The 26,333-nt window shown below is 56.3% G+C and overlaps 9 protein-coding genes across 9 annotated transcripts; 5 read left to right on the top strand and 4 right to left on the bottom strand.

The window, feature by feature from the left end:
- Window positions 1-146: 146 nt before the first annotated feature.
- BKA78DRAFT_164411 (guanine nucleotide-binding protein-like protein subunit beta 1) lies at window positions 147-2,019 on the top strand. Its single transcript, XM_066883148.1, has 5 exons — window positions 147-401; window positions 478-1,190; window positions 1,238-1,327; window positions 1,375-1,494; window positions 1,548-2,019. Exons 1-5 carry the CDS (start codon window positions 287-289, stop codon window positions 1,563-1,565), a joined length of 1,056 nt encoding a protein of 351 aa, XP_066742656.1. The 5' UTR covers window positions 147-286; the 3' UTR covers window positions 1,566-2,019.
- A 646-nt stretch (window positions 2,020-2,665) lies between these two features.
- Window positions 2,666-3,609, top strand: BKA78DRAFT_354325 (thioredoxin-like protein; the record flags this gene model as incomplete). The annotated part of the gene is made up of 3 exons (XM_066891712.1): window positions 2,666-3,247; window positions 3,300-3,529; window positions 3,591-3,609. 3 exons carry the CDS (start codon window positions 2,666-2,668, stop codon window positions 3,607-3,609), a joined length of 831 nt encoding a protein of 276 aa, XP_066742655.1.
- Window positions 3,610-7,702: 4,093 nt separating this feature from the next.
- Window positions 7,703-8,891, bottom strand: BKA78DRAFT_164375 (uncharacterized protein). The gene has a single exon (XM_066883147.1). It carries the CDS (start codon window positions 8,623-8,625, stop codon window positions 8,017-8,019), a length of 609 nt encoding a protein of 202 aa, XP_066742654.1. The 5' UTR covers window positions 8,626-8,891; the 3' UTR covers window positions 7,703-8,016.
- Window positions 8,892-9,157: 266 nt separating this feature from the next.
- On the bottom strand, window positions 9,158-9,633 carry BKA78DRAFT_354324 (uncharacterized protein; the record flags this gene model as incomplete). The annotated part of the gene is made up of 2 exons (XM_066891711.1): window positions 9,158-9,315; window positions 9,543-9,633. 2 exons carry the CDS (start codon window positions 9,631-9,633, stop codon window positions 9,158-9,160), a joined length of 249 nt encoding a protein of 82 aa, XP_066742653.1.
- Window positions 9,634-12,384: 2,751 nt separating this feature from the next.
- On the bottom strand, window positions 12,385-14,019 carry BKA78DRAFT_229254 (kinase-like domain-containing protein; the record flags this gene model as incomplete). The annotated part of the gene is made up of 2 exons (XM_066883745.1): window positions 12,385-13,809; window positions 13,879-14,019. Coding segments are annotated over 2 exons (1,566 nt in total), but the record flags the coding sequence as incomplete, so codon positions are not given.
- Window positions 14,020-15,457: 1,438 nt separating this feature from the next.
- BKA78DRAFT_164323 (armadillo-type protein) lies at window positions 15,458-17,849 on the top strand. The gene is made up of 7 exons (XM_066883145.1): window positions 15,458-15,587; window positions 15,648-15,733; window positions 15,793-15,913; window positions 15,975-16,088; window positions 16,141-16,386; window positions 16,449-17,198; window positions 17,244-17,849. The coding sequence occupies exons 1-7, from the start codon at window positions 15,539-15,541 to the stop codon at window positions 17,570-17,572; spliced, it is 1,695 nt and encodes a 564-aa protein (XP_066742651.1). The 5' UTR covers window positions 15,458-15,538; the 3' UTR covers window positions 17,573-17,849.
- Window positions 17,850-18,961: 1,112 nt separating this feature from the next.
- BKA78DRAFT_381127 (uncharacterized protein) lies at window positions 18,962-21,882 on the top strand (the record flags this gene model as incomplete). The annotated part of the gene is made up of 4 exons (XM_066892992.1): window positions 18,962-19,928; window positions 20,274-20,409; window positions 20,482-21,703; window positions 21,835-21,882. Exons 1-4 carry the CDS (start codon window positions 19,415-19,417, stop codon window positions 21,880-21,882), a joined length of 1,920 nt encoding a protein of 639 aa, XP_066742650.1. The 5' UTR covers window positions 18,962-19,414.
- A 497-nt stretch (window positions 21,883-22,379) lies between these two features.
- Window positions 22,380-23,332, bottom strand: BKA78DRAFT_332339 (uncharacterized protein; the record flags this gene model as incomplete). Its single annotated transcript, XM_066889974.1, has 3 exons — window positions 22,380-22,689; window positions 22,738-23,159; window positions 23,261-23,332. The coding sequence occupies 3 exons, from the start codon at window positions 23,330-23,332 to the stop codon at window positions 22,380-22,382; spliced, it is 804 nt and encodes a 267-aa protein (XP_066742649.1).
- A 522-nt stretch (window positions 23,333-23,854) lies between these two features.
- BKA78DRAFT_297136 (C-x8-C-x5-C-x3-H type zinc finger protein) lies at window positions 23,855-25,555 on the top strand (the record flags this gene model as incomplete). The annotated part of the gene is made up of 4 exons (XM_066886723.1): window positions 23,855-23,980; window positions 24,035-24,277; window positions 24,339-24,636; window positions 24,699-25,555. 4 exons carry the CDS (start codon window positions 23,855-23,857, stop codon window positions 25,553-25,555), a joined length of 1,524 nt encoding a protein of 507 aa, XP_066742648.1.
- Between the last annotated feature and the right edge of the window lie 778 nt (window positions 25,556-26,333).

Below are 26,333 nucleotides of genomic sequence, written 5' to 3'. Positions count from 1 at the left end.
GTTAGTGAACTTCATCCACCTCTCCTCCGCGACCACACCTCTATCCCCTTCACCACCACGACCGGCTCGGCTCTCACCACCGTAATCCCAAGAGCCCTCCCACCTGCACTGCGCTGTTCGTCGGGTCCGCCGACGCCCTCACCGTCACTCTTTCACTCGTTCCGGCCTCACCGCGGCAAGCCCGCCGCAGACCCCTGGATCCTCCTGCCTGTCGCAACCTCTCGTCGCGTCCACGCCTCCCCCTTCCCACCACGACCTCAACTCTCGACACAACCCCTCTATCACCATGGCCGACTTGAATGCCGAGAGCATTCAGCAGAAGATTCAAATTGCGAGGCGAGACGCGGAAGCCCTCAAGGACCGGATAAAGCGGAAGAAGGACGAGTTGGCCGACACGACCTGTACGTGCCTACAGCGCATCCAATCCCGCTGCCACCAATGGCTTCTCCCAAGACCGACTTGCTGATTGATTTGCAGTGCGCGATGTCGCCAGACAGAGGGTTGAGCAGCTGCCGAGGCTGACCATGAAGACCAAGCGCACCTTGAAGGGCCATCTGGCCAAGATTTACGCCATGCACTGGTCGACAGACCGCAGGCATCTCGTGTCCGCCTCGCAGGACGGAAAGCTGATCATTTGGGACGCATACACCACCAACAAGGTCCACGCCATTCCTCTTCGCTCGTCCTGGGTCATGACATGCGCCTACTCGCCTAGCGGCAACTTTGTTGCCTGTGGTGGTCTCGACAACATCTGCTCAATTTACAACCTCTCTGCGCGCGAAGGCCCCACTCGTGTGGCTCGCGAACTGTCCGGCCACTCGGGTTACCTCAGTTGCTGCCGCTTCATTAGCGACCGCAGAATCCTCACTTCCTCTGGTGACATGACTTGTGTCCTGTGGGACTTGGAGACTGGCTCCAAGATTCACGAATTCGCGGATCACTTGGGCGATGTCATGAGCTTGTCCATCAACCCCCTCGACAACAACCAGTTCGTTTCCGGTGCATGCGACGCGTTCGCCAAGCTTTGGGATATTCGTCAGCAAAAGTGTGTTCAGACTTTTGCCGCCCACGACTCCGACATCAACGCCATTCAGTACTTCCCCAACGGCAACGCTTTCGGTACCGGTTCCGACGATGCCTCTTGCCGCCTGTTTGATATCCGTGCCGACAGGGAGCTCCAGAGCTACACGGTAAAATTTCCAGATCTTTCCAAATGGATTTTGCTGACAACCTGCAGATTGGCGAGCCTGTCTGCGGCATCACCTCCGTCGCCTTCTCCGTATCTGGTCGTCTTTTGTTTGCTGGTTATGATGACTTTGAGTGCAAGGTGAGTGGTCATATACCCGGATGTTGAAGCCATGCTAACCAAATTAGGTCTGGGACACGCTCCGCGGCGAAAAGGTCGGAACCTTGCAGGGTCACGACAACCGTGTCTCTTGCTTAGGTGTCAGCAATGATGCCATGAGTCTTTGCACAGGCTCTTGGGACTCGATGGTGAGTTTTTGTTTTGCTGAAAATATTGCCAGTCACTAACTCGATTTGTACAGCTCCGCATCTGGGCTTGAGATGATCAGTCTGAAAAGTGAAGATCCAAATAGGCGCAAAATACCCCGGACGGCGAGCACTTCCAGCATCGCTTAGTCCATCGGTGTCTCCCATGATACCCAGCTCGGCTGGCGTGGGCTTGTCTAGTCAGTGGGGATACAGTCCTCGACTACGCATGGTATACAGCAGAGCACCCGGGGAGCAAGGTCGTTTCCGCTTGTACACTCATACACGGCTCTAATTTTTCGTTTTACTTGATGGTGGCTGGTCTGGCCGGGTCATTGGTTCGTCTTTCAAAGTCTTCGCAGCCGAGCGGCCAAAGTTCATTTTCTTCTCTTTCACTTCTTCTCTTGTCCTCTGCTTTGGAATAAAAAGCTGATTCCCTGTACCTTGCACTGCGGCCCTGGCAATGGGAGGGTTACCGGCGCCAGCCGCTGGGCCACGAGCACGATGCTCGGCGAGTTTGTTTCTTGGGAGGTGTGTTTAGCAGCGGAAGCGGGGGAGTGGAAGCAGTGGTAGTCGCGGTTCTTTTCTAGTCTTCGCTCGAGTGATGCTCGTCAGATAGTGGGTTACGGTGTTGAAAGGTTATTTAATTGTCCAATTCCAATGCACAGACGAAGTATGGAAAGAAGCAGGAGCCAGCGGCGCTCAAGTGGGCATCATGGTATAAAAGGTGAACCGGGATTCAAGTGACGTCTCCCGCATTGCATATGGGCAGGGTCTTCATGGCAGGGGGGCAGCAGAGGTCGGCCGGGGAGCTCAGAGGCATCGGGCGGCCTTGACCACCCCAAGACGCCGAGTTTCAAATGCGGCATGGTATGATGCAACACGAGCCTCTGTCACAGCGACTGGGGACGCGCGTAGGGCGACTTGGTTGAAACGCCCCTATTGTTGCTTTGGCGCTTGGTCGCAGCTGCGGCGCTCAGCCTTAACTGGCACGTGGGAATCCCGGCCGTCGGCGCGACACATTGCCCTTCGACTTCGACACACTGATCCTCGTGCTGTCACCACCGCGCCCTCTGAACCCTGTTCCCTCGGGCCCGCTCCTTCTCGTAGCGCTGTCTTCTACTACATAAGCTCCAAGCCCACACGCTCCAGACGCCGGCCCTTTCCTCTCACCATGAACGCCGCTCAAGAAGAATTCGATCAGCTCTTTGGCGACAAGTCCCGTTCCGCCAGACACCCCGAAGACCGCGACGACTCTGACCTTGACTCGGACAAGGAGTCGACCCGCGAGCAATTCTTTGAAAAGGACGACTACGCCGACGACGAGGACGACTTCCAGGACGACGAAGACCTCGACCAAGACTTCAACATGCGCTCCCGCTACACAATCCCCCAAGTCCGATCCGACGCAAACACCGGCCCCAAGGGTGTCATTGCAGACGCACAAGCATTCGAACAGGCCAAAAAGTCCCAGCGCTTCTCTCTGTTCACGCGGGGTAAGAATGGCGGCGCCAAAAGTGACAGCGAAAAGAGTGGGAGCGAGGACGACTTCATGGCAAGATGGCGCGAAAATCGCCTGCGGGAGCTGCAGAACGGCCCCAGGCCGCGCAACACCTCGCGGTCTCAGTCGAGGACAGGGAGCCCGAGCTCGCGAGCCTATGGCAAGCTTGTAGCTGTCGACTCTGACGGCTACTTGGACGCCATTGAGAAGAGCCCCTCCGCCACAACGGTTGTCGTCTTCATCTACGACAACAAGGTAAGCTTTGCTGCTGTGCCACGATAACTACTTGCTGACACACGCCACGCAGTCGGAAATCAGCAACATGGTCGAGGAATGCCTGGCGACGCTCGCAAGGCGGCACGGCATGGTCAAGTTTATCAAGTTCCACTACGAAGATGCAGAGATGAACGAAGCCGGCGTGCCCGCCATTCTCGCATACAGAGGCGGTGACAAGTTTGCTGGACTCGTTCCAGTAACCGACGAGATTCCGGACGATGCCGAATTGAGCGACATCAGCCTGGAGGTGGCACTCAAAAAGTCAGTTCACCTACAGCTCCGTCAGAGGTTCGACTGCGGCTGACTCTTAGCGCTGGAGCAGGTACCAAATCGTCTTTTAGAAAAAAAGGGCGGCATCCCAGCGTTTTCTGAAACGGCACCGATCCTCCAAAAAAGGAGCGCCAACTCGTCATCCTGGTCCCGACCCTGTACTTGATCCTCACCTCGCCGCCTTCCACGCCCGCCGGTTTGCTGCGCCCCGCAACCTTTTTTGATGTCATGGGCGCTGCGCCTCGCAACCCCTGGCGGTTCTGGTACTGCAAGACGGCCAACGGCACGCCCACGCCTTGGCCACGCGCGTGTTTCGACCTCCCGTCACACTTGCTGTTACACCATTGACCTGCTACCGTCCGCGGGCGGGTCCCTACTCCTAACCGTCCGCATAGCCCACATCATTGGCCAATTCCTCTTCTGCGCACGGCATTACTTTCTCCTATTGTCCTGCGCAAATCGTTCCTTCAACCGCTCCCGGGTTAGCTCTGCGAAAGGTTACCGACGACTCATCGGATCACATCACATTCGGGTATCTTGACCGCCGGCGTCAAGCATTCACTCCACCTGCTTCTGTGCCGTGCGAAGTGGCGTGGTTCGTTCAAGCATTGATTCAGCTGGGTTGGTGTCTCCACTTCGAATGCCCCTTCTCCTTCCCGTCCTGTGAACATCTCCTACCTTCTTGCACTTCAGCGGCGTTCTTGGGACGGGCGGTCTGGTTTCCTACGTCGGTGTTGTGTGGCGTCCAATTGGCGGTTGGCCATTGAGCTTTTCCGTCTTCTATGAGTTTGAGGTCAAGACGGCAGGATTTTGAAGTGACGGATTAGTTTTCCAGCTTGTCTACACACTTCTCACGGTTTATGAATTACTGGAGCAATGGATTGGGGTCTCGTCAGTCTCACTACCTTTATACAAGTAGTACTGTAAAATACATTTACCACATATGCACGCCATCCAGAAAAGCGTGAGAACGGCTAAGCGCCCATCCAGCTCCCCTTCACAGCCCGTCGCTTGTCGCCCATATGACGTTGCGGGCTTCAGGACACCCATCATCATACCACAAACCACAGACCACACAAACAACCACCCACGGCCGTCCTGTCGCAGCTGACCGGTCAACAATCGCCAACGGTCCGTTTGCGCCCAAGAAAATACGATGCCCGTTTCCCATGACATGTGCAGTTGATCCAAGTGCCTTCTCTCCGCACGGTTCCCACGTGGCCGAAGTGGAGTTTGTCTGGAGTGATGTTCGTTGCCGGCGCGGCCCTTTTTTTGCCCATCAACTCGTCCCAAATCTCCGACTACGCGCGGATTTGCGAGGCTGTCATTTCACATATCAGAGTGTCTAGGTACTTGTTGCCCTTTCTTATCAGCTTGCATATGCTGTCCATGCTTCAGTTGTTTTGTTGTGGCTGTTTCTCTAGTTGTCGGTTTTATGCAACGACGGCGAGATGAGCACTTGCGGATTGGCAGATGCAGTGTCGATGATGCTGTCTTGGTTTGCTTCTTGGATGGCCGGTCACATACACAGGAAGACTCTCTGGCTTTTCTAGAATCAGGTGCACTTCAAACGGCGACTAGCCTTCCTGCATGCATTGTTTCCAACTTTCAAGACACGTCGTCTCAATGGCATGAGCAAAGCGTATACATCTCTGACGATTTCCTTTGCTTTTTGGCGTTTCTCGCCTCTCTTTTCCTCTCACCGTTTCTCTTTTCTTTTGCCACTATTCATGCACCACGCCCATCCACATCAAAGACCACTTTCTTCGCAACCAATCCCTCTGTTCGACGTTTTCCTTGCCCCTCCTTTCCATGACCACTCACCCTCCCTACTAGCCCCCCTCCCTCTCCTCGGCACCAGCGCGGCTCTCAAAATACCTGCCGTGCGTGCTGTACCGCCACCCCCAACACCCCTCCACCTTGCTACCCTAGTCACCTACCCTTCCCAACAACACCCTGAAGCGCGACTCGCGGACGGAGCGGACGCTCGGCGCCGGCACCGTACCGCGCTGCCGCACGTGGTCGACGGGACGCCTGACACCGCTCGGACTGGGGTATGTTCTTGGAGCTGCCGCCTTATCCCTGCCGGAACGCTAGCACACACCAACAAGACTCTGGAGGCTGGTTTGACTGACAGCGCATGTGGAACGAATGCGTCGTAGTGGGCGTCTATGCGTTGCTTTAGGGAGCCAGGTGTGGGTGGGTGGGTGGTGATCGGCGACTACTCGACTTGTTGGTGACTGATGACCCTGAGATGCGGGATTAGGCGATGGCTGTTTTTTGGAGGTGATGACTGATGTGGGAATCATGGGCGTTGCGCTGGGTTAAGGAGATGGGTGCGCATGGGGAGCATTCACGCACCTCTCATCCAGAGGCTTTAACCTGTGAGCTCTTGATGGAGTATGCGGAGCCATCCGTCTGTTAGAAGTTGGTATTTCTCTTGAGGCCGGCCATATGCTGCTGCGACAAGAAGAAAAGAAGACGATGGAACAAAAGCTATTACCTACCAAGCCACAAACAAGAAAACAGACGGCGGGCATTCAAACACAAGGGGGGGGGTCAGTCCAAATCAACAAACCTCTCGTAACTACGACCAAATCTTTCGTATGCACATGCGCGGCCATCCATTCATTCAACTACAGTACCTACTCGTCTACACACCTGTCCGCTCCTCGACCCAAAGTTCGGCACGCATTCATCCACCCATTGAACAGCCGCTACGTGCGTACGCACCAACACAAGCAGACTCCCCGGGCAAGGAAACACTGCACGACCAGCCTCCTGCAGCAGGGAAGGACTTGGCTGTTGTCGAGACGCTTAACAACAAAGTTCTGAACCCAAAAAAGCCAAGCCAAGCCGAGCCAAGCAGCGAATGGGAAGGACAGTCACTGCGAGTCAAAAACCAGGTGCTTGGAGGCAGGCTAACCGCGCAGCCGGTAAGCTTTATACGAGCTGCAGGGCATCGCAGAAGCGACTGACTACAGGGACTTGTCGATCAGACTGATGGATATGCAGATGGTTTTGTTCGGTACTGTGGGGGGATTAGGGTAGGTAATGCGCGTGCGGCTCGTCCCTGCCGTAGGTATAGTAGGACTTGGTCATGAGATGGCGATGTTGAGGGAAGATGCTTCGAAGGGTAGGAGGAGTGCTGCAGCCGTCTGCTGTCAAGACACCAACGAACACCAATGACCGCCGCGGTCTGCCGACTTTCACTACTTTCGCTTCGTCTCTCTCATGATGTTTGCGCGTCGTTCGAAAGGTGCGTCGGTGCAAGAAGTAGAAGTGCGCTGATGTTGTCAAACACCTCAGGCAGACGCGAGCACGAGCGCGAGTGCGAGCGAGCTTCCTTACTCATCTGCCGTTCCCAGCCCACTCCAATGCTAACCAAAGAAGGAAGAGCAACGACGAGCCGCATGGCCGCGCAGGGGTCGGCCTGGCTCGCAGTTCGTGTTGCGAACGCCTCGCGAGCATGGATGGTCAGCTTCGTTCGATGCGTGGAGAGGAACGACGCTCGTATGGATCTGTGAGCGAGCTGCTGATTGCGAGGTTGATTCAGTGAGGTGGTGGTTGTGGTTGCAGGAGGACGGCCGGCTCAGATGGCCGCCTGTGTTGGAGGTGGTGGTGTGAGAGCATCTCAACGAGTAGGGTGGTGTGGCAGTGCGGTGTTTGGGAGTGAGTACATTGGTTGTGCTCAGTACGGAGGGGTTATGAGTAGGAAAGGGGCTGGTTGTACGATGTTGTAGATATCGTCGCTGGCGGAAAAGGCGCATGGAATTCCGTCTCGAGCAGTTGGAGTGATGACTACTGACTTGGTGCATGTAGCATTGCTTCCCCCTTGACCACTTGCCCATTGAATGCTCAACACCAATTGACGTTGATTTTGGGTGCCCGGATTCTAGAAGCTGCGCCACCTTTTACCGACTCGCTTGCTTCACTACAACCCCCTCTAATGTCGCCGCAGGTATCTTGCTGTCCCCAGCTTCGATCAAAATAGCACGGTCTGGGCCATTCGCTCCGAGACGGACGTACTGGAATAGAGTCAAGAGGCTGAGACGAACGAGTGGGAAGAGTTGGCACATTTTCCAGTGGTGGTTCTTGCTGAGACTAGTTCGTGAGTGGGTGACGAAAGAGTTGCCAACTCCAGTGTTTGGTGCCAAAGTCGCGCGGCACAAATTGGGATATGGTATCAGCGGGAGCATTCAGTTGTCTTGTCGTCTACAGGACTTGGACATTTGAGCTTGTAGAATGATGGCTTCTTCAAGCACCTTCACCCTGTGTTGGCGTTTGCATTTCTATGCGGGATACTACAGTGAGGCTCAATCAAGATACAAAAATATTGACGCATAGAAAAGCCACACATTCTACCACATAATCAAAACGTAACTTATCGGCCCAGCAGTTCGGTTCCAGTGACCGGTGCGGTGCTGAAACGGCGTGCGGACCACCAATTGGAGAGAGGGGGATCAGGAGGCATTATTTTACGGAGCTCTCTGGAGAAGAGCGCGGTCGTTGTCGTTGTGCATGCATGCCAGTGGACAGCGCTGATATCCGGCTGCAGTGGTTCCGTCGCGGGTCGAATTGTGGAATTGTGGGGAGCAACGTTTGGAGAGGGCGATGAAACGACTTGAAGAGCGGACGGGCAAGCTGCTGGGACGGCCGCGGGAAGGGACTGACCGGTCACCTCTGAAAAGGCAGCATGTCGTGCCGTGCTCCTCGCGAGGGAAGACGAGAAGCTTTGATGCGGCGTCCTGCCTGTCTGCTGTCAATGGAAGTAGGTGTGATAGGAATGCAGGCCGCGGAGGAGGGACGTGGATGGGGCAAATGGAGACAGATTGGGGAAGAACAGCGAAAGTCACAATTACGCTGGAGGCGTTGTGGCGATTGGCGAGATGGAAAGGACTTGAGAAGGAAGAGAACAATGTGATGGAGCAGACGCACAGAGATAGTGGCGGAGGATGGAGGATGAATGAGAGTGATGCGCGGCAGGGAGAGGCTGCAGAAGCTCCACAGCCAGTTTTTCGCTGCCCGTCGCCGTAGAAAACCGGAGCCCTGTCAACCACGCGACACCCAACACCAACACCAATCATCGTCTCTCACCAATTTCCCCAGCGACGGCCTGCACGTTCTCTGCGCATCCGGATACCAGAAACCGAGAGATTGCGCCAAGCAACCGTTTGCAGCATATCAACAAGACCCACAGGTGACCCAAGTGTGCACACCAAAAAGACAGCGTCAATTTCATCACCGCAACTAAAGAGTGCCCAACGGATAGCCTACTCGCCCGCAGCCCATGGACAAGACCAGCCGCTTGTGCCAGAGACCTCCCCGAGACCAACGGACCGCATCGACCTGCCGGAGATGCTTTGCTGCTGTAGCTCCGGCCCGGCTGGATGGTTCATACCGCTCGTCACCGTTGATAGCCTGTCGACGGCAACTGGCGACGGGAGCTGACTGGCGGGTGACGAGCAGCTTGCAAGTCCCTCGGTCTGTGGGACCTGTGGGTGCGGCGCGCAAGCAAAAACACATTCCTCCAAATTGTCGTGGTATCTCATGAATCCAGCTCTTACACGGCTTCCATCATTACACCCCCGCCCTCCGTTCCGTCCCTCTTCTAGTCGTCTAAGCGCCCTCGCCTGCGCCCAAAGCACCCTTCTCGTGCTCGGTCAAGTGCCCCGAGGCGCGCAGCGCAGCAACACGGTCGGCTTCCCTCTGCAAGCTGCGGCGGTTTCCGATGTTCCAGGCGACGGCGTAGACGGACATGCAGACAATCATAAGGCCTGAACGCAACGTCAGAGAAAGAACCAAAAAGAGATTTGGTGCACGTTGAGGCGGCTGTGGATGGAAGGCCAACACCAAGCCAAGACGCGGCGCGCTGCACTCAAGGGCGATCTTCCGGGACAAGCTTTGTACCCCGGTGATAGATACCCTGGAGGCTTCTTGCGATGATGCAAGAAACACCATCGCCCCGGGAGCGCAGAGAGAAACCAAGCGGACAACTACTCACCAAGGAAGCCAAACAAGATGCCGATTTCGTGCCGCGTGCTCGGCGCCGGCACGAAGCAGGTACTCTTGTCTTCGGATGTGCACTCGCCCATTTTGAATTGTGTTCGCGAAGCTCTAAGCCGGCTGTGGATATGGAAGAAAGGTAGGCAGTTTGTTTTTCTTCGGTCAAAAAGTCAGTCTGCGATCATCATCGTCGGACACAGCCAGTCGATGGCCAACGTCTGAGAGATGGAATGGGCGAGTGGATGAACGCAGGACAGGCGGCCTGTTAGCCAAGTCGCTCTGCGTCGCTCGTCCCGGCTTGGGCAGGGCTTGACAATGTCAAGCATCGCGGACGATGGGGCGAGGCTGGCCGAAAAGGCTGAGGGAGGCGACGGCGTCCATCCATTCGAAGACAAGCTCTCAAGCGTCCCTTCCACGCCGCAAACTCCATCTACAGAATTCGCAGAACCAGCAGGTCGAGAACAGCAATAGGGATGAAGGTGGACTCACAGCTGGTGGCAGCAATTCTCAACGACAAGAAACGACAAGACGGAAGCCAAGTCTGACGAGCGTCTTAGCAACACGCAACAAGTGGGCCACGACCAGGCTAAGTATTTAATCGGGCGCACGCTCGCAGGCAGGCCAAAGGCCGCAAGGCAGGATCGGTCACGGCACCAAATCAGCCAATTACCTTCTGGCTGGGGGACAAGGGCAAGCCAAGGCGAGAACAGCAGCGAGCGGCGCGCAAGTCAGGTCACAAAAGTAAGCTTGAAAGGTAGGTTGACCCGCGGCCACCACCGGCAGAATTGGAGACTGCAGCGTATGGGGATTGGACCTGGGGCGTGTTTGCGGGGAAGCCGGAGCGAAACGAAACGAAAGACAGGCCCCCGGGTGCGTAAGTAATTTACCCCAGACCGGAGAGATGGACGTGCGGGCGTGCGGCCACTTCGTCATTGTTCTGGTTTTGGTTGTGTCTTTGGTTTTTTGCAAGCCGCTGGGGCAAGCGACGTGAGAGAGCAGAACAGCTCCGCAAGCAGCTAGCGCCTTTTAACTGCCAGGAGCAACTTTTACGACCCAAATCTCATCGCAAACTCGCAATGCACTCATTGTACACACATGCAACTCGGAGCATTATTGCAGTCTCCATCTCACATACACGACGGACGCAGCGATGGACGCCCCAGACAAACGACATCATCCCCGCGTCCTTCTCCACACGCCGAGCTTGGCGCGGCGCTTTGATTGGCGAGGCAGAATGCGGGTGAGGTGAGCGCCCCCCTGCCACCGCCAATGGGCGGCGCTGGCATGACTCGAGTTTATGCGAGGCGCTTCCGAGGGAGTTTTGCTGTGTGCTGTGCTGTGCTGTGCTGTGGAGTGGGTTGAAGCAGTAGTGGTGAGGCTGCCGTTTTCATCAACGACGCTGTTGTGAGCTGGTACGCTAGGGGCGCGGTGTCTGAGCGCTCCAGGTCGGCGGAAGGGGGGGGGGAGGGGGTGAGAGATGTAGCGGCCTGCCATTTGCTGCATCAACTGCCATTGACCTCTGATCTCTGCTCATGCCGCCGCCGGCATCGCATCGCCGGCCATCATGTCTGTCGCACACAATCCGCACAGGTCCACGCAAATTTGTAGGATCAATGGCATATCGAAGACAGTACTTTACAGGAGGCGAAGTAAGCAAAAAGGAGCACCATGACAGCGCCTAGCGCCCGCCGCAGCTCGCCACTGACATCAGCGGCCGGCGCCTTGTCGTTTTCTTTGTCGATGATGGCTTTTTGGGCGTGAACGACTGCCATGTACAACGGTCATGCCAAGGCGGGGAGCGAGGTTTCGACAATGTCTCTCACAATGGGGCGGCGGGAAAAGCGGGAACAGCGTAGGTATGTTGACTCGAACTGGCAGCGAGCGCATGTTTCAGAGCAAAAATCCTCGTCGTCGGGAGGAATTGAGTTTTTGGGGGTTTGATGTGATGTTTGGGAATTGGGGAGCGTGTGGGCGATGAGAGCGAGTGTCAGTGATTATCATCGGAGTCCGATCATATTCAGGGTCAAAAACGAGATTCGGCCCATCTTCCATTTTCATGCTGTTTAAGCATACCCAACCAGCTTAAGGGCCACAGAATATGGTTGATAAGATAGATAGGTACGTTGTAAGTACACAGGGTACACAGGTATTTAAGCTCGGCATGCCGATGATGAACAAGGTACAGACAGCAAAGACGACGACCCCTGTGCGTTGAGTTGAGCCCAAGGTGAGACAAGCAATGCTGCAGCAAGCAACAAGGCTTCGGTGAGAAAAGAAGAACAAGAAGAGGAAACAAGAGGAGGCCAACAAAAAAAAGCTTTGAAAACCTTATCCAAACAGGAAACAGAAACTCCCTTGTCGTCGATCGAGTTGGGCAGCAAGCAGCCGCAAGAAGAGCAACGAGACAGGAACTTTATAAACACGCCTGGCTCCGTGGCCGAAACGATAAACTCCAAGGTAATGACAAATCCGAACATCAGCAGTCAGCCGCCGCAGAAAATGAGGAGATCGTGAACCGAGATGTCATCGTACGAAGAATCGGAGGCGCGTGATGGTGTGACGTGAGAATGAAGCAGACACAAGAAGAGAACCAGACGCAGTGGATGGACGGACGGATGGATTGGAGGGTGGGTATCGAAATGCAAGTCGCTGGGGAACAACAACCCGCAAGACGAAGAGGGTATCTGACTGGCTAGGCGTGCGTGCGTGCGTACGTGGGTATCGATATTTTTTGGTCCTCCAACGCTGACTCCGAATTGTGCAACAAACAACAACGAAATGACGAAGGGGAAAAGAGAATCCAAAAAGTGACGGGACTACCTCAGCTGTCAAGCCGACTCAATCCATGGCCGCTGGACATCTTCGTAGAGCTCGCGGCAGCCCTCGAACCACCGACATTCGAGCACGTCGGCTATGGACCAGCGCAGATCCGGATCCATTTCGAGGCAGCCGCGGATGAGCTCAATGGCGTCTTCGCCAGCCCCGACGTCGCGCAGGGCCTCCTCGTCCCACTCACCCTTGGTAATGAGCATCACCAGAGCGGGCTGGAAGCTATGACTGAATGGCCGGTGGCCCGTGAGAAGCGTGTACGCTACCACTCCGTACGCCCAAACGTCAACGGCCGTACTGTAAAGAGGTGTTCGCGAATGGAGCAGCTCGGGCGCTGCGTACTCCATGCTTCCGGCCGGACAGGTGCTAGTTTCCGAGGGCCCCAGCGCCGTGCTTGGTTCCTCCATTGGCGATGGCAGTGAGCGATTTTCGTTGGTGATGAAGTCGGCCATGCCGAAATCGCAGAGCAACACATTGCCACCCTCGGTTTCGGCCGCGGGGTCCGACATGTCTAGGAGGCAATTCTCCAGCTTGACGTCCCGGTGGACGACATGGACGTCTTCATGGAGATACCTGAGGGCCGACGCCAGTTGGTAAAGATAGCGCCTTGCAAGGTGCAGAGGAATGCCTTGCGTCTTGAGCCTACGGTTTACGCGGATCAAGTCGAAAAGCGTGCCGCCCAAATTCAATTCGGTGATACAAAAGGTAGCAAAGGGAGTGTCGTACACAGCCAAGAGCGGAAGAATGTACGGATGCTTGAGATATCTCCAGATCTCGACCTCGTGCTCAAACTGCGTTTGCAACTTGTCATTTTCCACCTCATTTTTGCCCGTCACCTGCTTGCGCACAATCTTCACCGCGCGCACAATTTTGATGCCGTCTTCCATGGTGGACACCTCCTTCACGACGCTGAAGCCTCCAAAACCAATCTGCTTGCCAATGAAATAGCCGCTGTGGTCAGGGATTTCTTGGCCTTCATCGTCGGGCTCGATTGCCGATTCATCCTTTCCCCACTGTGAGAGGAACGCGCTGGCGGGCGACATGGAAACCGCGGACCGGGTAGATGTGCGTCGAGCACTCCTGCGAAGACTGCTGGGCTGACTCGCCCTGTCCGAATAGATGCTTTTGGATTTAACGCTGCTGTTCTGCCGCGATCGTCCTGAAGGGAATTCAATAGGCGAGGAAGCAGCGAGAGGCGACTGAAGGTACTCAATCGATGAGTCAAGAGGCGTAAACGTTCCGTCGTTTGTTGAGAGCGTGGTTCCAGAAGTCAACGAGGCTATCCTGTCGTTTTCCTCCAGCTGCGCAACCTTGGCAAGATCGTCAACCGTCTCTTGCAAAAGTGGATGGCGTGCCTCGCCTGTCCGGAAGGGTGGGAGTTCAAGTCGTCTTCTCCGGTCTGCGCGTAGTTCGCCCGTCTGTAAATCGTAGCGGGCCTTGTCGGATTCGCTGTGAGTTCTGAAATGGTGGGCTTCATGGTCTTGGCCGTACTCTTGCTCAACAACATCGCTCGCGCCATCGTACTCTGGGCCGCTCGAGTCTTGTTGGGAATCAGCACGAGGAAGCGGGGCATCCATGGGCAGCGAGTTGCCCGTCTCCAGGGTGACTTCGGGCGCAAAACTAATGGAGGTTTGGCGGTTCCGGAAAGATTGCTCGAGGGACGAGTTTTTGTGGACGTAGGGACGACGATGGCCGTTGGCAGGACTCTGCGAATGAGCCCTCAGGCCTGAAGCATAAACGTCTTGGGAGCCACGATCAAAAGTCGAAGGGACGAGTTCGGCGCTGATCAAGGTGGAAGAGGGGCGGTCATGGTGCCACAGCTCGTCGCCCAGCTCGGGAAACGGGCTGCCCGGTGAAGCGCCGTCATCATGGTGCCTGATGGCGGCGAAGGTCGAGGGTATGGGCTTCGACGACGCGCGTGTGTTGAGCCTGAGTTTTTGAAAGGGAGAACGCTCCGCGGGGGCCATTCGACCGCGCAGAGCCGGATTTCTTGATGTGATGGTTGACGAGGCTGGCGAGATGGACGGATGGGCTTTATGAGGGCACAGGATGCCCACAATGGATGTAGAGGTCCGGTCAGAGAGGAGTGGCGCTGGAGGAGTCAGGTCTTGTCGTCGAGGCAGGGCCTGCTTGGCACTGCAGGCCAGCAAGCTCCGTCAGTCAGGCGGTCGAGCGGGGAGCGGGGAGGGGTGCGATTGGTGGGCCGCTCTAGTGCGGCTGCATAGACGGGGGCCAGGTTCGCTGCGCGGTTGACGATGGACTCGAGGTGAGGCGGAGATGCGGGATGAAGAGGAGAGGAGTGGAAGAAATCTGGGGAAATTTTTAGGGAGGAGTCGAGTGGGAGATGGGGCGTCCCCAAGCGTCTCTGGAGATTGACCCGGGGCGCGGCGGCTCCCGGCACAAGGCCCAACGTTCGGTCTGGTCAAGTAGTCAGCAGGCTACCAACGGTCGTGTAGCAGCGGAAGCACGCCGACGAGCGAGTGGCCACGGTCAGTCGAGAGTCGCGAGAGTGAGGATTTGGAAGTAGATCACAGACGTCAGCCCTGCAGCAGATCGTTAAGCAAGGACCGATTTTGAAGACCCTGTTGCTTGGACAGCGCGTGCTCAGACAAAAGAAACGACGATGCAATAACAATTAATTTACAGTACGGCCTCATATCTTATCTGCAGCGCATCAATTCGACTAGGTGCGAGGTGGTCGGTGACGGGCCCTCCGCTCTTCTCTTCACGTGGCCCCGTGCGACAACGTCACCACCGCAACCCAACAACGGCTACGGCTCTGCTCTCGGCTCCATAGGTAGGTAGGCAATCATCTTACCACCATCGCATCGCATGTGCAACCAAACATCTACAAAATTATTTCAAAATTCGTCGGTGCGTGCGCTGCCTGCTCCTGCTGCTGCTGCCGCTCCATCCTGCGCCCGCCTAGTCCTCATCTGGGCACTTGGCGGCCTCTCCAGCCATCGATCGCAGACACTCCCGTCAAGCCTCAACGCCCTCTAGCTATCCCCATCCTCCACCCAATCTCACCGCCCTATCTGCACCCTCCCATCTCTTCCGACCCGGGCCACTCTCCATTCCTCGACTCGACCATACCCCGACGCCGCACAAAACCTCGACTCCCGCGACCCGTCACGCCCTGCCTGACGCCCCAGACTGGCGAGGATGGGTCTGTCGACCTACTGCTCCAAGCTCTTCAGCTCTTGCTGCGGCGGTGCGTCGTCCCAGCTCCACAACTCTCGCTGCCCGAGCTTTCGCTGACTCGTTCAAACAGGTCGCTCCAAAGATGGCCTCTACGACCCTGTGCTGGCCGACAGCGAGCGCGAGGCCGTCGCCGAACTCCTAGGTTATCTCGAAAATGTACCCGCCCGACCTCGACTTCCGTCTCGTCCAAACCACTTGCTTATACTTTTGCACAGAGAGCCGAGACCGACTTCTTCTCCGGCGACCCCCTCCGCGCCCTGAGTACCCTCGTATACTCGGACAACATCGACCTGCAACGCTCCGCAAGCTTGACCTTTGCAGAGATAACTGAGAGAGGTCCGTTATTGAGCCTGCTTGTGCCCCCAGTGGTTCGCCTCGACTGACAGCTGTCACCCAGATGTCAGGGAAGTTGACAGAGACACGCTCGAACCCATCCTATTCCTGCTCCAGAATAGCGACATCGAGGTACAAAGGGCGGCTAGCGCGGCATTGGGCAACCTCGCCGTCAACAGTATGTACCCCTTCCTGCTGTCAAATATACCACACGTGCTAACGTCTCGCAGCCGAGAACAAGGTCCGCATCGTTCAACTCGGCGGCCTGGGCCCGCTCATCAAGCAGATGAACTCGCCCAACGTCGAGGTTCAGTGCAACGCCGTAGGCTGCATTACAAATCTTGCCACGCATGAAGACAACAAGGCCAAGATAGCACGGTCGGGCGCCCTCCCTCCGCTGACGAGGCTGGCCAAGTCGAGGGACATGCGTGTGCAGCGCAATGCCACTGGTGCCCTCCTCAACATGACCCACTCGGGTAAGCCAATCCCCCCACGCTGCAGGTACTGTAGACCCTGTCGGCTTACTGACTTGGCCCAGACGACAATCGACAGCAGCTTGTCAACGCTGGGGCGATCCCTGTGCTCGTGCAGCTTCTATCCTCGCCAGACGTCGACGTGCAATACTACTGCACCACGGCCCTCAGCAACATTGCTGTGGATTCGAACAATCGCAAGAGGCTGGCGCAGACCGAAGGCCGGCTGGTCCAGTCTCTGGTGCACCTCATGGACTCTTCGTCACCCAAGGTCCAGTGTCAAGCGGCTCTGGCACTGCGCAACCTGGCATCCGACGAGCGCTACCAGCTCGAGATTGTGCGGGCTCGTGGTCTGCCCTCGCTGCTGCGTCTCCTCCAATCTTCCTACCTCCCATTGATTCTTTCGGCCGTCGCATGCATTCGTAACATTTCGATTCATCCCTCAAACGAGTCTCCGATTATCGACGCTGGTTTCCTCGGTCCGCTGGTCCACCTTCTCGGCTCAACGGAAAACGAAGAGATTCAATGTCACGCCATTTCTACGCTCCGCAACCTGGCCGCAAGTTCGGATCGTAACAAGCAGCTTGTGCTTGAGGCCGGTGCGGTCCAAAAATGCAAGCAGTTGGTGTTGAACGTTCCTCTGGCAGTACAGTCTGAAATGACCGCAGCGATTGCGGTTCTGGCCCTTAGCGACGAGTTGAAGCCTCATCTTTTGAACTTGGGCGTGTTTGACGTACTGATCCCCTTGACCGAATCTGAAAGCATCGAGGTGCAAGGCAACAGCGCTGCTGCCCTCGGCAACCTTTCGTCCAAAGGTATTCCGTCCCGTTGCGCGGCAAGATCTCAGCTAACAAATGCAGTGGGCGACTACTCCATCTTCTTACAAAACTGGAACGAACCAAACGGCGGCATTCACGGTTACCTTCAGCGATTCCTGGACAGCGGTGACCCAACATTCCAGCACATTGCGATATGGACCCTGCTCCAGCTCCTCGAATCGGACGACTCGCGCCTTCTCAACCTCATCGGCAAATCCAACGAGATTGTAAGCATGGTCAAGAGCATATCCGAACGCAATGTCGAATCAGACGACGAGGACAATGAGGATGGGGAAGGCGAAGTCGTCAGCCTGGCGCGGCGATGTCTTGAACTTCTTGGAAAGAACCCCAAGACCTTGATGGAGGGATGAAAACCCGCCAGTCGATACGAAAATCTTGGTACAATACTCGTTGAGCGCGATGATTAGGTCTCTACTCTTTCCTCAAGAACATGACCAACGTAAGAGCTGGGAATTTCTCCAGCCGAGGGGAGCCACCGAGCTCCGCGACTTCTTCCCCTACCATTTCCTTTTCCATAGCGAGCATGGGTGGAGCAAGGATGTTAATTTTGAATTTTTTTTTTCATTCCCAGTATTGTCGTGTTAGTTGCTTAGTTTGGCAGGTTTCATTATACCACATTGATGCGCACGAATCGATACACCCTTCATTGGCATTGGAGGCTCGGGGACGGGCGGGGAGCGAAAGACGAAGAAGAAAAAATTGGGAGGATCACGGGCTGTAGTAGGGATCTGTAAAGTGGTTGTTCTCGACTTGGACCTTTCTTTTGTTTCTTTTTCCTATGTTGATGTCGACGAGGGCTTTTCTCACTTCTTCTATTGGCCGGGCGGCCGACCCTGGACGGGATGCAGAGGTAACCTTCAGGGTCCGCCTATTCGTGTTAATGCTTGGGCCTCGATTTTTCCTATGTTGATTGGCGGGTGGGTTGCAGCTTCACATGGCTGCAGGGGTTGTAGTATGTCGCTTGAGCACAGTACAGGCGGAGGGTGGTCGGCTGGTCGGTTGTTCATCATGATAGACTTTTTTTGTGGTAAACTGCGATATCCGTATGCATTCCTGTCCCTTGGACTTTTACAAGGCAAGGTGAAGAGCCCACAGAGGAGACTGCTGACCACATCTTGAAAATGGGGACTAAGCAAGATCTCTTATCGCCGAGCAGTGATGCTACACAGACCCTGAAACTCTGTTATCTGGAGCTACAAATCCACTGCCTCTTTTGGAGCAGTCTTGTCTGTCGGGTCGCTGCTGTAGACTGGCAGCCCTGACCACATGCCCTGCTCTAGCGTCTGGTGACTATCCGCACTCGCGCCATACCTACATACACAAGGGGAAAAAAGAGGTCAGAGACGAGACAAAACAACCACCCACCTCGGCCGGCCCATGACTGGTGCACCACACCCACTCCATCTCGCACCCTTGATCATCTCCATCTTCGCCCTCTCCACCTACTGTTCTCCTATGCGCCGCGCCCACCGCGCTCTAGGAATTCGTCAGCGCGTCAGCCTCTTCGACTGAACACGACTCTTACTGGCTGCTTCGTGCCGCCGCAGCCATCCGCCGCAGTCAGTCGCGTCGTCGCGTCGCCCGGACCCTTCTCGTCGGGATCGGCCTCAAGCAAGCTCAGCTGCTTGCCTGCCTGCACGCCATCACCCACATCACGCAACGCGGGCGCGGCGCAACGCTCCGCAGGCTGTCTGCCGGAAAATATCGCCTGCGGCCAACCACCCATCTCGTCGTTGCTACCTACCTTGGCCGTCGACGTCAGAATCCTTGTCGACGGATACATGCCAGAGCACCACCGCCACTGCCGCCAGCCGCTTGACTCTACGGCTGAATTGAACTGGCTGGACTACTGATCGCCGTACTCGTACCGTACCGCTGGATTGATCGCCTGCCTGCCTGCTTGCCTGCCCGGTTGGGTAGGTGGTGAGACGGTACGTACGTAGAGGCTGCGCGTGCGTCTTGTATTGCACACACGTGCCTGTACTGTAGCGATTTGTGTGCTCGATCAAGCCTGGGGTTCGCGGCTATCAAGCGCGGAGAGTTGCTCTTTTGCACTGCTAGGCCCTGTTTGGGTCTGTTCTTTTCTCCCTCGGGAATCATTGGCATAGGTACGTACCTGGCTCAAGGTATCTACTGCGCGGCGTCGTTGTCCCGGTCGTCGAGATCTGGGAGACGCCATTGGGAGCAGAAAAATGCATGGCTCGCCGGACACAGTCACGGTCGATGGAGCACCACCACGGGAAAGCCGTGCCCAGTCGGAGAGGGCAAGACGTGGAACCACCGGAAGCAGAGCAAGAGCATGGAAATGGGCATCCAAACGGAGCTCCACCATTCCCAAACCCAGCAGCAGCAGCAGCAGCAGCCGCGGCATCACGCCCATCCTACCCCTTCTCCTCCTCCTCACCCTCGCAACCCTCTCCACGCGCCTCTTCTCGCTGCCCTTGAACCGCGTGATTGAATCGCGCTACTGCGCCGCGTACTACGACTCGCCGACGCCGCCGCCCGAATCGCAGTGCAAGGTCGACTGGGTGCAGACGCGCCTGGCGTGGCTGCAAGGCGTCCTCGAGACGGCGGTGATTGGGGTCGATTTGGGCGTCGCGGTGCCCGCGGCGTGGGTTGGGGATAGGTGGAGGAAGGGGAGGAGGGTAGTGTTGGCGGCGAATTTGGTGGGTTGGGCCGGCGTTGTCGGATGGGTTGTTATTGTTGGTAAGTGAAGTGATTTCTTTTTGAAGTTTGGTTGTTTGGAGGAGTGGGAAGGGGGTTTGTTGTGGGATCGGTGATTGAGAGGAGGTGAAGCACAAGGGGATTTGAAAGACACGTCAACACCAAGCCGGGGTGCTCGAATGCTCCCTGTAGTCGTGTACTCGGACTTGGTCGTCTTGAAATATGCATCTTCCACCGCTACGTGCTCCCATTCCGACACCAAGTCTTGGAGCTGACATTTCGTCACCCACTCGGAGGCGAGGACGCCAGAGGCTCTTTCACATCTTTCAATTTCTTACAGACGCAAGCTTCAATTTTCTCTCTGGTCTGATCTAATCCATTTGGCAGGCCACCTCGATGGCGCCCTCCCCGTCTCAGCCATGGCCGCCGCCCCCTTCTTTGCCCTGATCGGCGGCCACGACTGCGTGCTCAACTCGGCCGTGTTCGCCATTGTGACGGATCTGACCGACGACCTGGTCCAACGGTGCGTGTCGCGACCGACTATTGGGATACCTTCCCATCTCTTTCCCTGACTGTCACTGACCGACGTAATTAGAACATCATACATCGCCTACATCTCATCCGTCAATTACGTCGTCTCCCTTTTCGGACCCTCGCTCGCATCGGCCGCCATGACAGTCAACCTCTGGCTGCCCTTTTACCTCAGCATCGGCTTCCTCGTCGCCGCGCTGCCCGTCGTGTATTTCCTGCCACTAAAGGGAGACGACGACGACCGTGACGAGACCACTGCGCCGTCAGCAGCACCCAAGGACCATGACCCTGAAGCCGAACCGCTTCTCAGGACCACCTCTTCTTCTTCTTCCCCATCTTGGTCCCCCTCATCCTCGCAAACCCAATCCCTGCTCGCCCGTTTCCTGCACCTCCTGCACCGCCGCCCGCGCTTCCTCCTGCTCCTTTCCTCTTTTCTGCTCACCTCGCTCGCCTCCTCAAACACCCACCTCCTCCCACAGTACATGAGCGCACGGTACCACCGCTCCTTCGCCAGCGTCGGGCCGCTGCTCTCGCTCAAAGCCGCGACCAACATCGTGCTGCTGACGTTCGTCGTGCCCGTTGGCATGCGCGTGTTGCTCCGCCGACACCACAAACAACACAACGAGGAGGGGGACACGACTGATGTCGAAGTGGAGGGATACGGAGGCGGCGAAACCGTTTCGAGTAAGAACCACAACCCCGCCACCATCGCCCTCAACATCAACGCCGCGCTGCTCTCCCTCGCCGTCTCGGTGCTCGGCGCGCTCGCCATCGCCGCCGCGCCGCGCGTCGCCTGGCTCGTCTGCGCGCTGCTGCTGTACGCCCTTGGCTCCGCGCTGCCCGTCTTCACCATGGCGCTGGTGGAGGCGGTGGATGGCGATGGCGACGGCGGCAAGGGGAAGGGGAAGGGGAAACGGGAGGAAGCAGATTTGCCGATAGGGAGACGACGTAGCGTTGGGAATGGCGACGTAGAGGAGTCGACTGGGGAGGACGCGGAGAGCAGCAGCAGTAGCAGCGCCCTCGCAAACGAATCGACGACCCCCATGGACAGACGCAGAGAGCGGTCCGCTCGTCGCGCGTCAACACCACCAAGACCTTCTTCGACAAAGACGGCTAGCACCAGCGGCGGCACGGCGCGCGTCTACACCGTCGTCATGGTCGTCAAGACAATCGGGACGCTGGTGGGCGCGCCGCTGATGACAGCCGTCTGGGTGGCGGGGATCAACCTCAACGACGGCGGTCGAGGCAGCGGCGCGGGCTTGGGGCTGCCGTACTACGTTTCTGCTGTAAGTGATGTCTTTGTCCCTTTTTCTGTTTGCCCGCGGTACTTTGCCTGCGCCCTGGGTTGTTCACGATCCGCTTTGATTTGAGGGCGAAGTTTGTTGGTTGACTTGCTGGCTGACCCGCGTTCCTACAGGTCCTATATCTTTGCGCCGTGGGTGTCGTTTGGTGTTTGAAGCTCTGAAGTCTGGTTGAGATGCATTTGATTCGAATTTGCCATCTATTTAGACATTAGAACATTGGCCAGGCTTGTAGCAATAAGCCAGCCCACGCTTGCGTTTACGGTTCTGAAAGAGTCAATAGAAAGAGCAATCAAGTGGAAAGATCAATTATGAGCGCCATGTTTTGGCATTCAAACGGGGCCTAGGCACCGCAGATGCATTTTGATAGAGTGACAGTCGGTCACCTTTTCTCGTAGCTTGACCGCAATCCAAACTCCATTCAATGCGGACTTTTTTGAAAGAATGTACACTCAGATTGAACCAATTCCATCAGCCCTTTGCAGCTGATCCCTTTCAAAACTTTTGAATCGTACAGGGACATCCAGATCCATCTAACCAGCTCTTAGACATGCGGTTGGATTCGTCGACTGTCGAGATTCGCAAGAGATCGCACGCGCACCAATTTCGTAGTGTGACGTGCCCCACAAAGCCGAAAAATGCAAAAGGCAAGCACTTCTGCTTAACTGCGGTTCTTGGTCTTTGGAGTGCCGCTCTTGACGCGCCTGGCCTCTGGCCGCTGGAGGTGCTGAGCGGGGATCCAGCTCTCGTCGTAGGCCTTGGCTCCGGAGGTAACAGCAGGGCCGTCAGCGCCAGTGACGGCAATCTGGTCCGTAGGGTCCACAGCCTTGGTGCCGTGAGAGGACGTCTTGGCGCGCTGTCCACCCTTGCCACCCTTCTTCTGCTGGGGGAATAGCGTGGTGATCCAGGTGTTGTAGATGAAGTAGCAGGTACCGGCGAAGAGGGACGCGAGGACAAAGTAGAGGAAAAGGCTAGTGCGTGTTAGTGGGAAATCGTAACAATCCAAGGGCGTAACCTACATCTGCGGGTCGAAAATGCTCGTGGGAGCCTCGACGACGCTGACCGTCTCGTTGTACGCCTGGAAGGTGTAGAACGACTCATTGGAGTCACGGATGACAGCAATGAGGCTCAAACGCAGGTCGACCGGGTGCATCTCCGTCTGGAAGCTGTACGTCAAGCTGACGCTGCCCTGGCTGCCAACGGCGACATTGTACTTGGAAACGCTGAGGTTGCGAACGGCAACGTCCGTCTCGGGCTGGAACAAGGCGCCGCCAATGTATTGGACGTAGACGGGGTTCTCTTCCTGGTTCTTGAAGTCCAAGATGGCGCGCGTGGGGTGACCGTTGACGAGCTTCACGCCAAAGACCTCGGCGTCGGGGAACGAGGCGCTGATGGCAACATCGAGGGTAGGCTGCTCCTCGACGGCTTCCTCAGCCTTTGCCTGGTGTTGGTGTTAGCAATGGTCGTTTGCCAATGCAGGGTTGACGGGCGCTATTGATGTCATGGCGCGGCGACAGGGCGGGCAATGTTTCGGGAGCTTACAGAGTCATCGGCAAAGGCATTGGAGGCCAGAAGCGACAGGAGGAACGAGGAGGCGAGCTGGGCGAACCTCATGGCGACGGATTGGAGATGGAGAGTGGGTGGAGAAGACGAGGATTGCTGGAGCTGGGAAAGTTGAATCGTGGCTTCAGGGCCCAGGCGATCGGCGGGCCGACTGCCACAAAAAGCTAGCGGGGATTGAGCAAGCAGACGACGAATGAAGACGTTGGTGAAGACAGAGACACAAACACCATGCACTCCCAAAGAGTACATGTACAAGATGCCATGCACCTCTCCGCTGCCAGTCGCTCGTCTTGTCACCGGCCCCTGGAAGGGTCTGTCCCAAAACAGCAGCCACGACCCTCGCGACCACCCAAACTGCCCACCCACCTGCCTTTGGCCGCCTGTGTGACTTGGGTTCGGCAACGCACCTTTCCACCTCCCACCATCCTCCTCCTTTGCGTGACTCTGCCGGCCTGTTGCTGATTCTCACTTGATCCGCCCACCTAAGAGAAAGATTTCTCTTCCCTTCCATCACTGACCGCCACTCTCTCTACCCATCACTCACTTATGCCAAAGCTCCCAGCTCCCACCAAAATGTCTGACCACACCAGCATTCCCAGCATTGCCGGTGATGGTCATGACGAAACCCCCTCACAATCACTCTGGAGGCGCTACCTCGAGATCAAGCAATTCGATCAACGCAGGAATGATTTCATCGAGGTAAGCCGTTCAAGCTAGCTTCCATCCCCGCCTCTTCGCATCTAAGCGGCCTAGGAATTGTTGTCTCGTTACGAAAGCGTCAATGAAGCATTCAGGCAAGAGTGTGAGGATCATGAGCGTGAACGCGAATTCAATCGCCGTTGTCAGCGCAAACTCAAGGAGCTGGACAGCCGTATGCACCGCTACGAGGGCGATTTGGTGCAGCCTCTCTCCTCGCCACCTGCCGCCAACCCCACTCACGGATTGCAGGATCTCGAGTCATACGTTATGATCCTCATTGACGGGGACGGTTTGATTGTAAGCCCTCAATCTCACCATCACCTCATGTGTCCGCCAACTAACTCTAGTCGTTCGACAGTTCCACGACAACCTGCTCCTGGAAGGCGCAATCGGTGGCCAACGTGCTGCCGGCCTCCTTGAGCAGTACGTTTACGATTACATCCGATCCGATTTTCCAGACATTCCGCCATCCGTCAAAATCTCTGCCCGGGTTTATGCAAACGTCAAGGGCTTGAGCGAAACATGCCGCCGCGCGAGCATCACGTCAAACACATTGCTCATCCCAGAATTCGTCATTGGATTTAGCCAGGGCAAATTTCTCATGGATTTTGTCGATGTCGGCTCCGGCAAAGATAGGGCTGACCAAAAGGTGGTTGGTCAGTATCACCTGCGCCGACCAGAACTGCGTGTAGCATGTAGCACTACTAACGTAGCACAGAGCAACTTAAATTGAACCTTCGCAACCGTCACTGCCGTCAAATCCTGCTCGGTGGATCCCACGACAATGGATATACTCGTATCCTCGGCGAGATTGTCAACTATGAACAAGCCGTCCAAAAAATCACTTTAATCGAAGGCGTTCCTTTTGCCAGAGAATATGGCTCGCTCCCTTTTAGAGTCCGCAAATTCGGCGAGCTTTTCCGCCCTCAAAAGATCAACTTGTATGAGCCAGGATTACCGACGCCTTTTCCGCCGCCTGGCTTGGGTCTTTACCAGAATCAGTTGCAGTCGCCTGGTACGCCCACCAGTATCGTTTCACCCGCTACCGACAACTTGATGTCCCCGGCTAGCGTCGCATCACCAACATCTGCCACGGGTACAGGTTGGGCCAATGTTGCTGCGAAAGCAGCGCGCCTGCCCGCGCCCCCGAATCCAACTCCTACTGTGCGCGACTCGAGCGGCATCCCACGCAACCGCAAAGGTCAACGCATCGACCCGCCAACGGGCAATCCAGGCATTGATGAGGTGACGCGGGTCAAGCGCCTCAAGATGTGTAACGTGCACTTTTTACGCAACGAGTGTCCGTACAGCAAGGCATGCACGCACGTCCACGACTACAAGCCGACCAAGGCGGAGATTGAGACGCTCAAGCTGGTGGCCCGCAGCCAGCCCTGCATCCACGGCACTGGCTGCAACGACCCAAAGTGCATCTACGGCCACCGCTGCCCGCACCCCAAGGCTGGAAAGGGCGGCAACTTGCCCAAGAATTGCCACTTTTTCGACGACTGCAAGTTTCCGGTTGAGATGCACAACATGGATCTCAACGTCGTCCAGTTCCAGGTCATCCGTAACTGAATGCGTCTGAGTCAAGTCCAAATCAAATCAGTATCACAGCGTCAAAAAAGCGACGCCAGAAAAGCGACCCCAAAAGGGTTTCGAGTGGGACGGAGCAGTTCAAAAAAGGTGGTGGGTCGGAAATACTGCGTGCATGCTTTTCTTTAATTTCTGCTTTTCGGCTCCTTTAGGCACTGGTGACTTTTTCAGATACCTTTGCCTCGACGACCGGCTTTCCAGGTAAGCAGCATCTTGCACGAAGAGGTGCTTTCAGCTTCTTCGCTGGCAATTCATCAAAAGTACGTAGTCCCAGTCATGAAATCGAATCGACTCAGAATTTGCCAGAGTTGCCTACCCGCTGTGAATGATGTGTGTTCACTGCTGGAATAGAGACGTGATGGACATGGCGGGCATTTGATTTCGCTTCGTTTGTTCTTGGCTTTGAGGAAGGAGGAGGTCTGTCGGCGACCAACCACGTGGTACACGCAAAGAGTACCGTGACTGCAGAGCCGTGGAAAAGTTGCCATCCCACAACGCGCGCCGATGGGGAGCGTGCGGGTTCGAGCTTGGCGGGAATGTGACATGGCACCAGATATGCAGCGAAGAAGTCCCCTCGAAAGTCTTGGGGGAGCATTCAAGCACCTGAGGTGGTGCGCACAAGATGCTGTCTTTCGGTCGAGTGTGTGCCAGGACCGATGCCTTATGGAAGGTGCCTCCCCCAGCGGGCCTCCCTAAGCATCCATGTTGTTGGACGGCACTGCCGACGTCAAGGTGTACGTTGTGGGAAAGTGCATTCACA

This window comes from Phyllosticta capitalensis (assembly GCF_038381095.1).
Source record: "Phyllosticta capitalensis strain CBS 128856 chromosome Unknown BKA78scaffold_7, whole genome shotgun sequence".
NCBI lineage: Eukaryota > Fungi > Ascomycota > Dothideomycetes > Botryosphaeriales > Phyllostictaceae > Phyllosticta > Phyllosticta capitalensis.
Note: the sequence above shows the minus strand (reverse complement) of the source record. Positions and strands in the feature narration are given on the sequence as shown.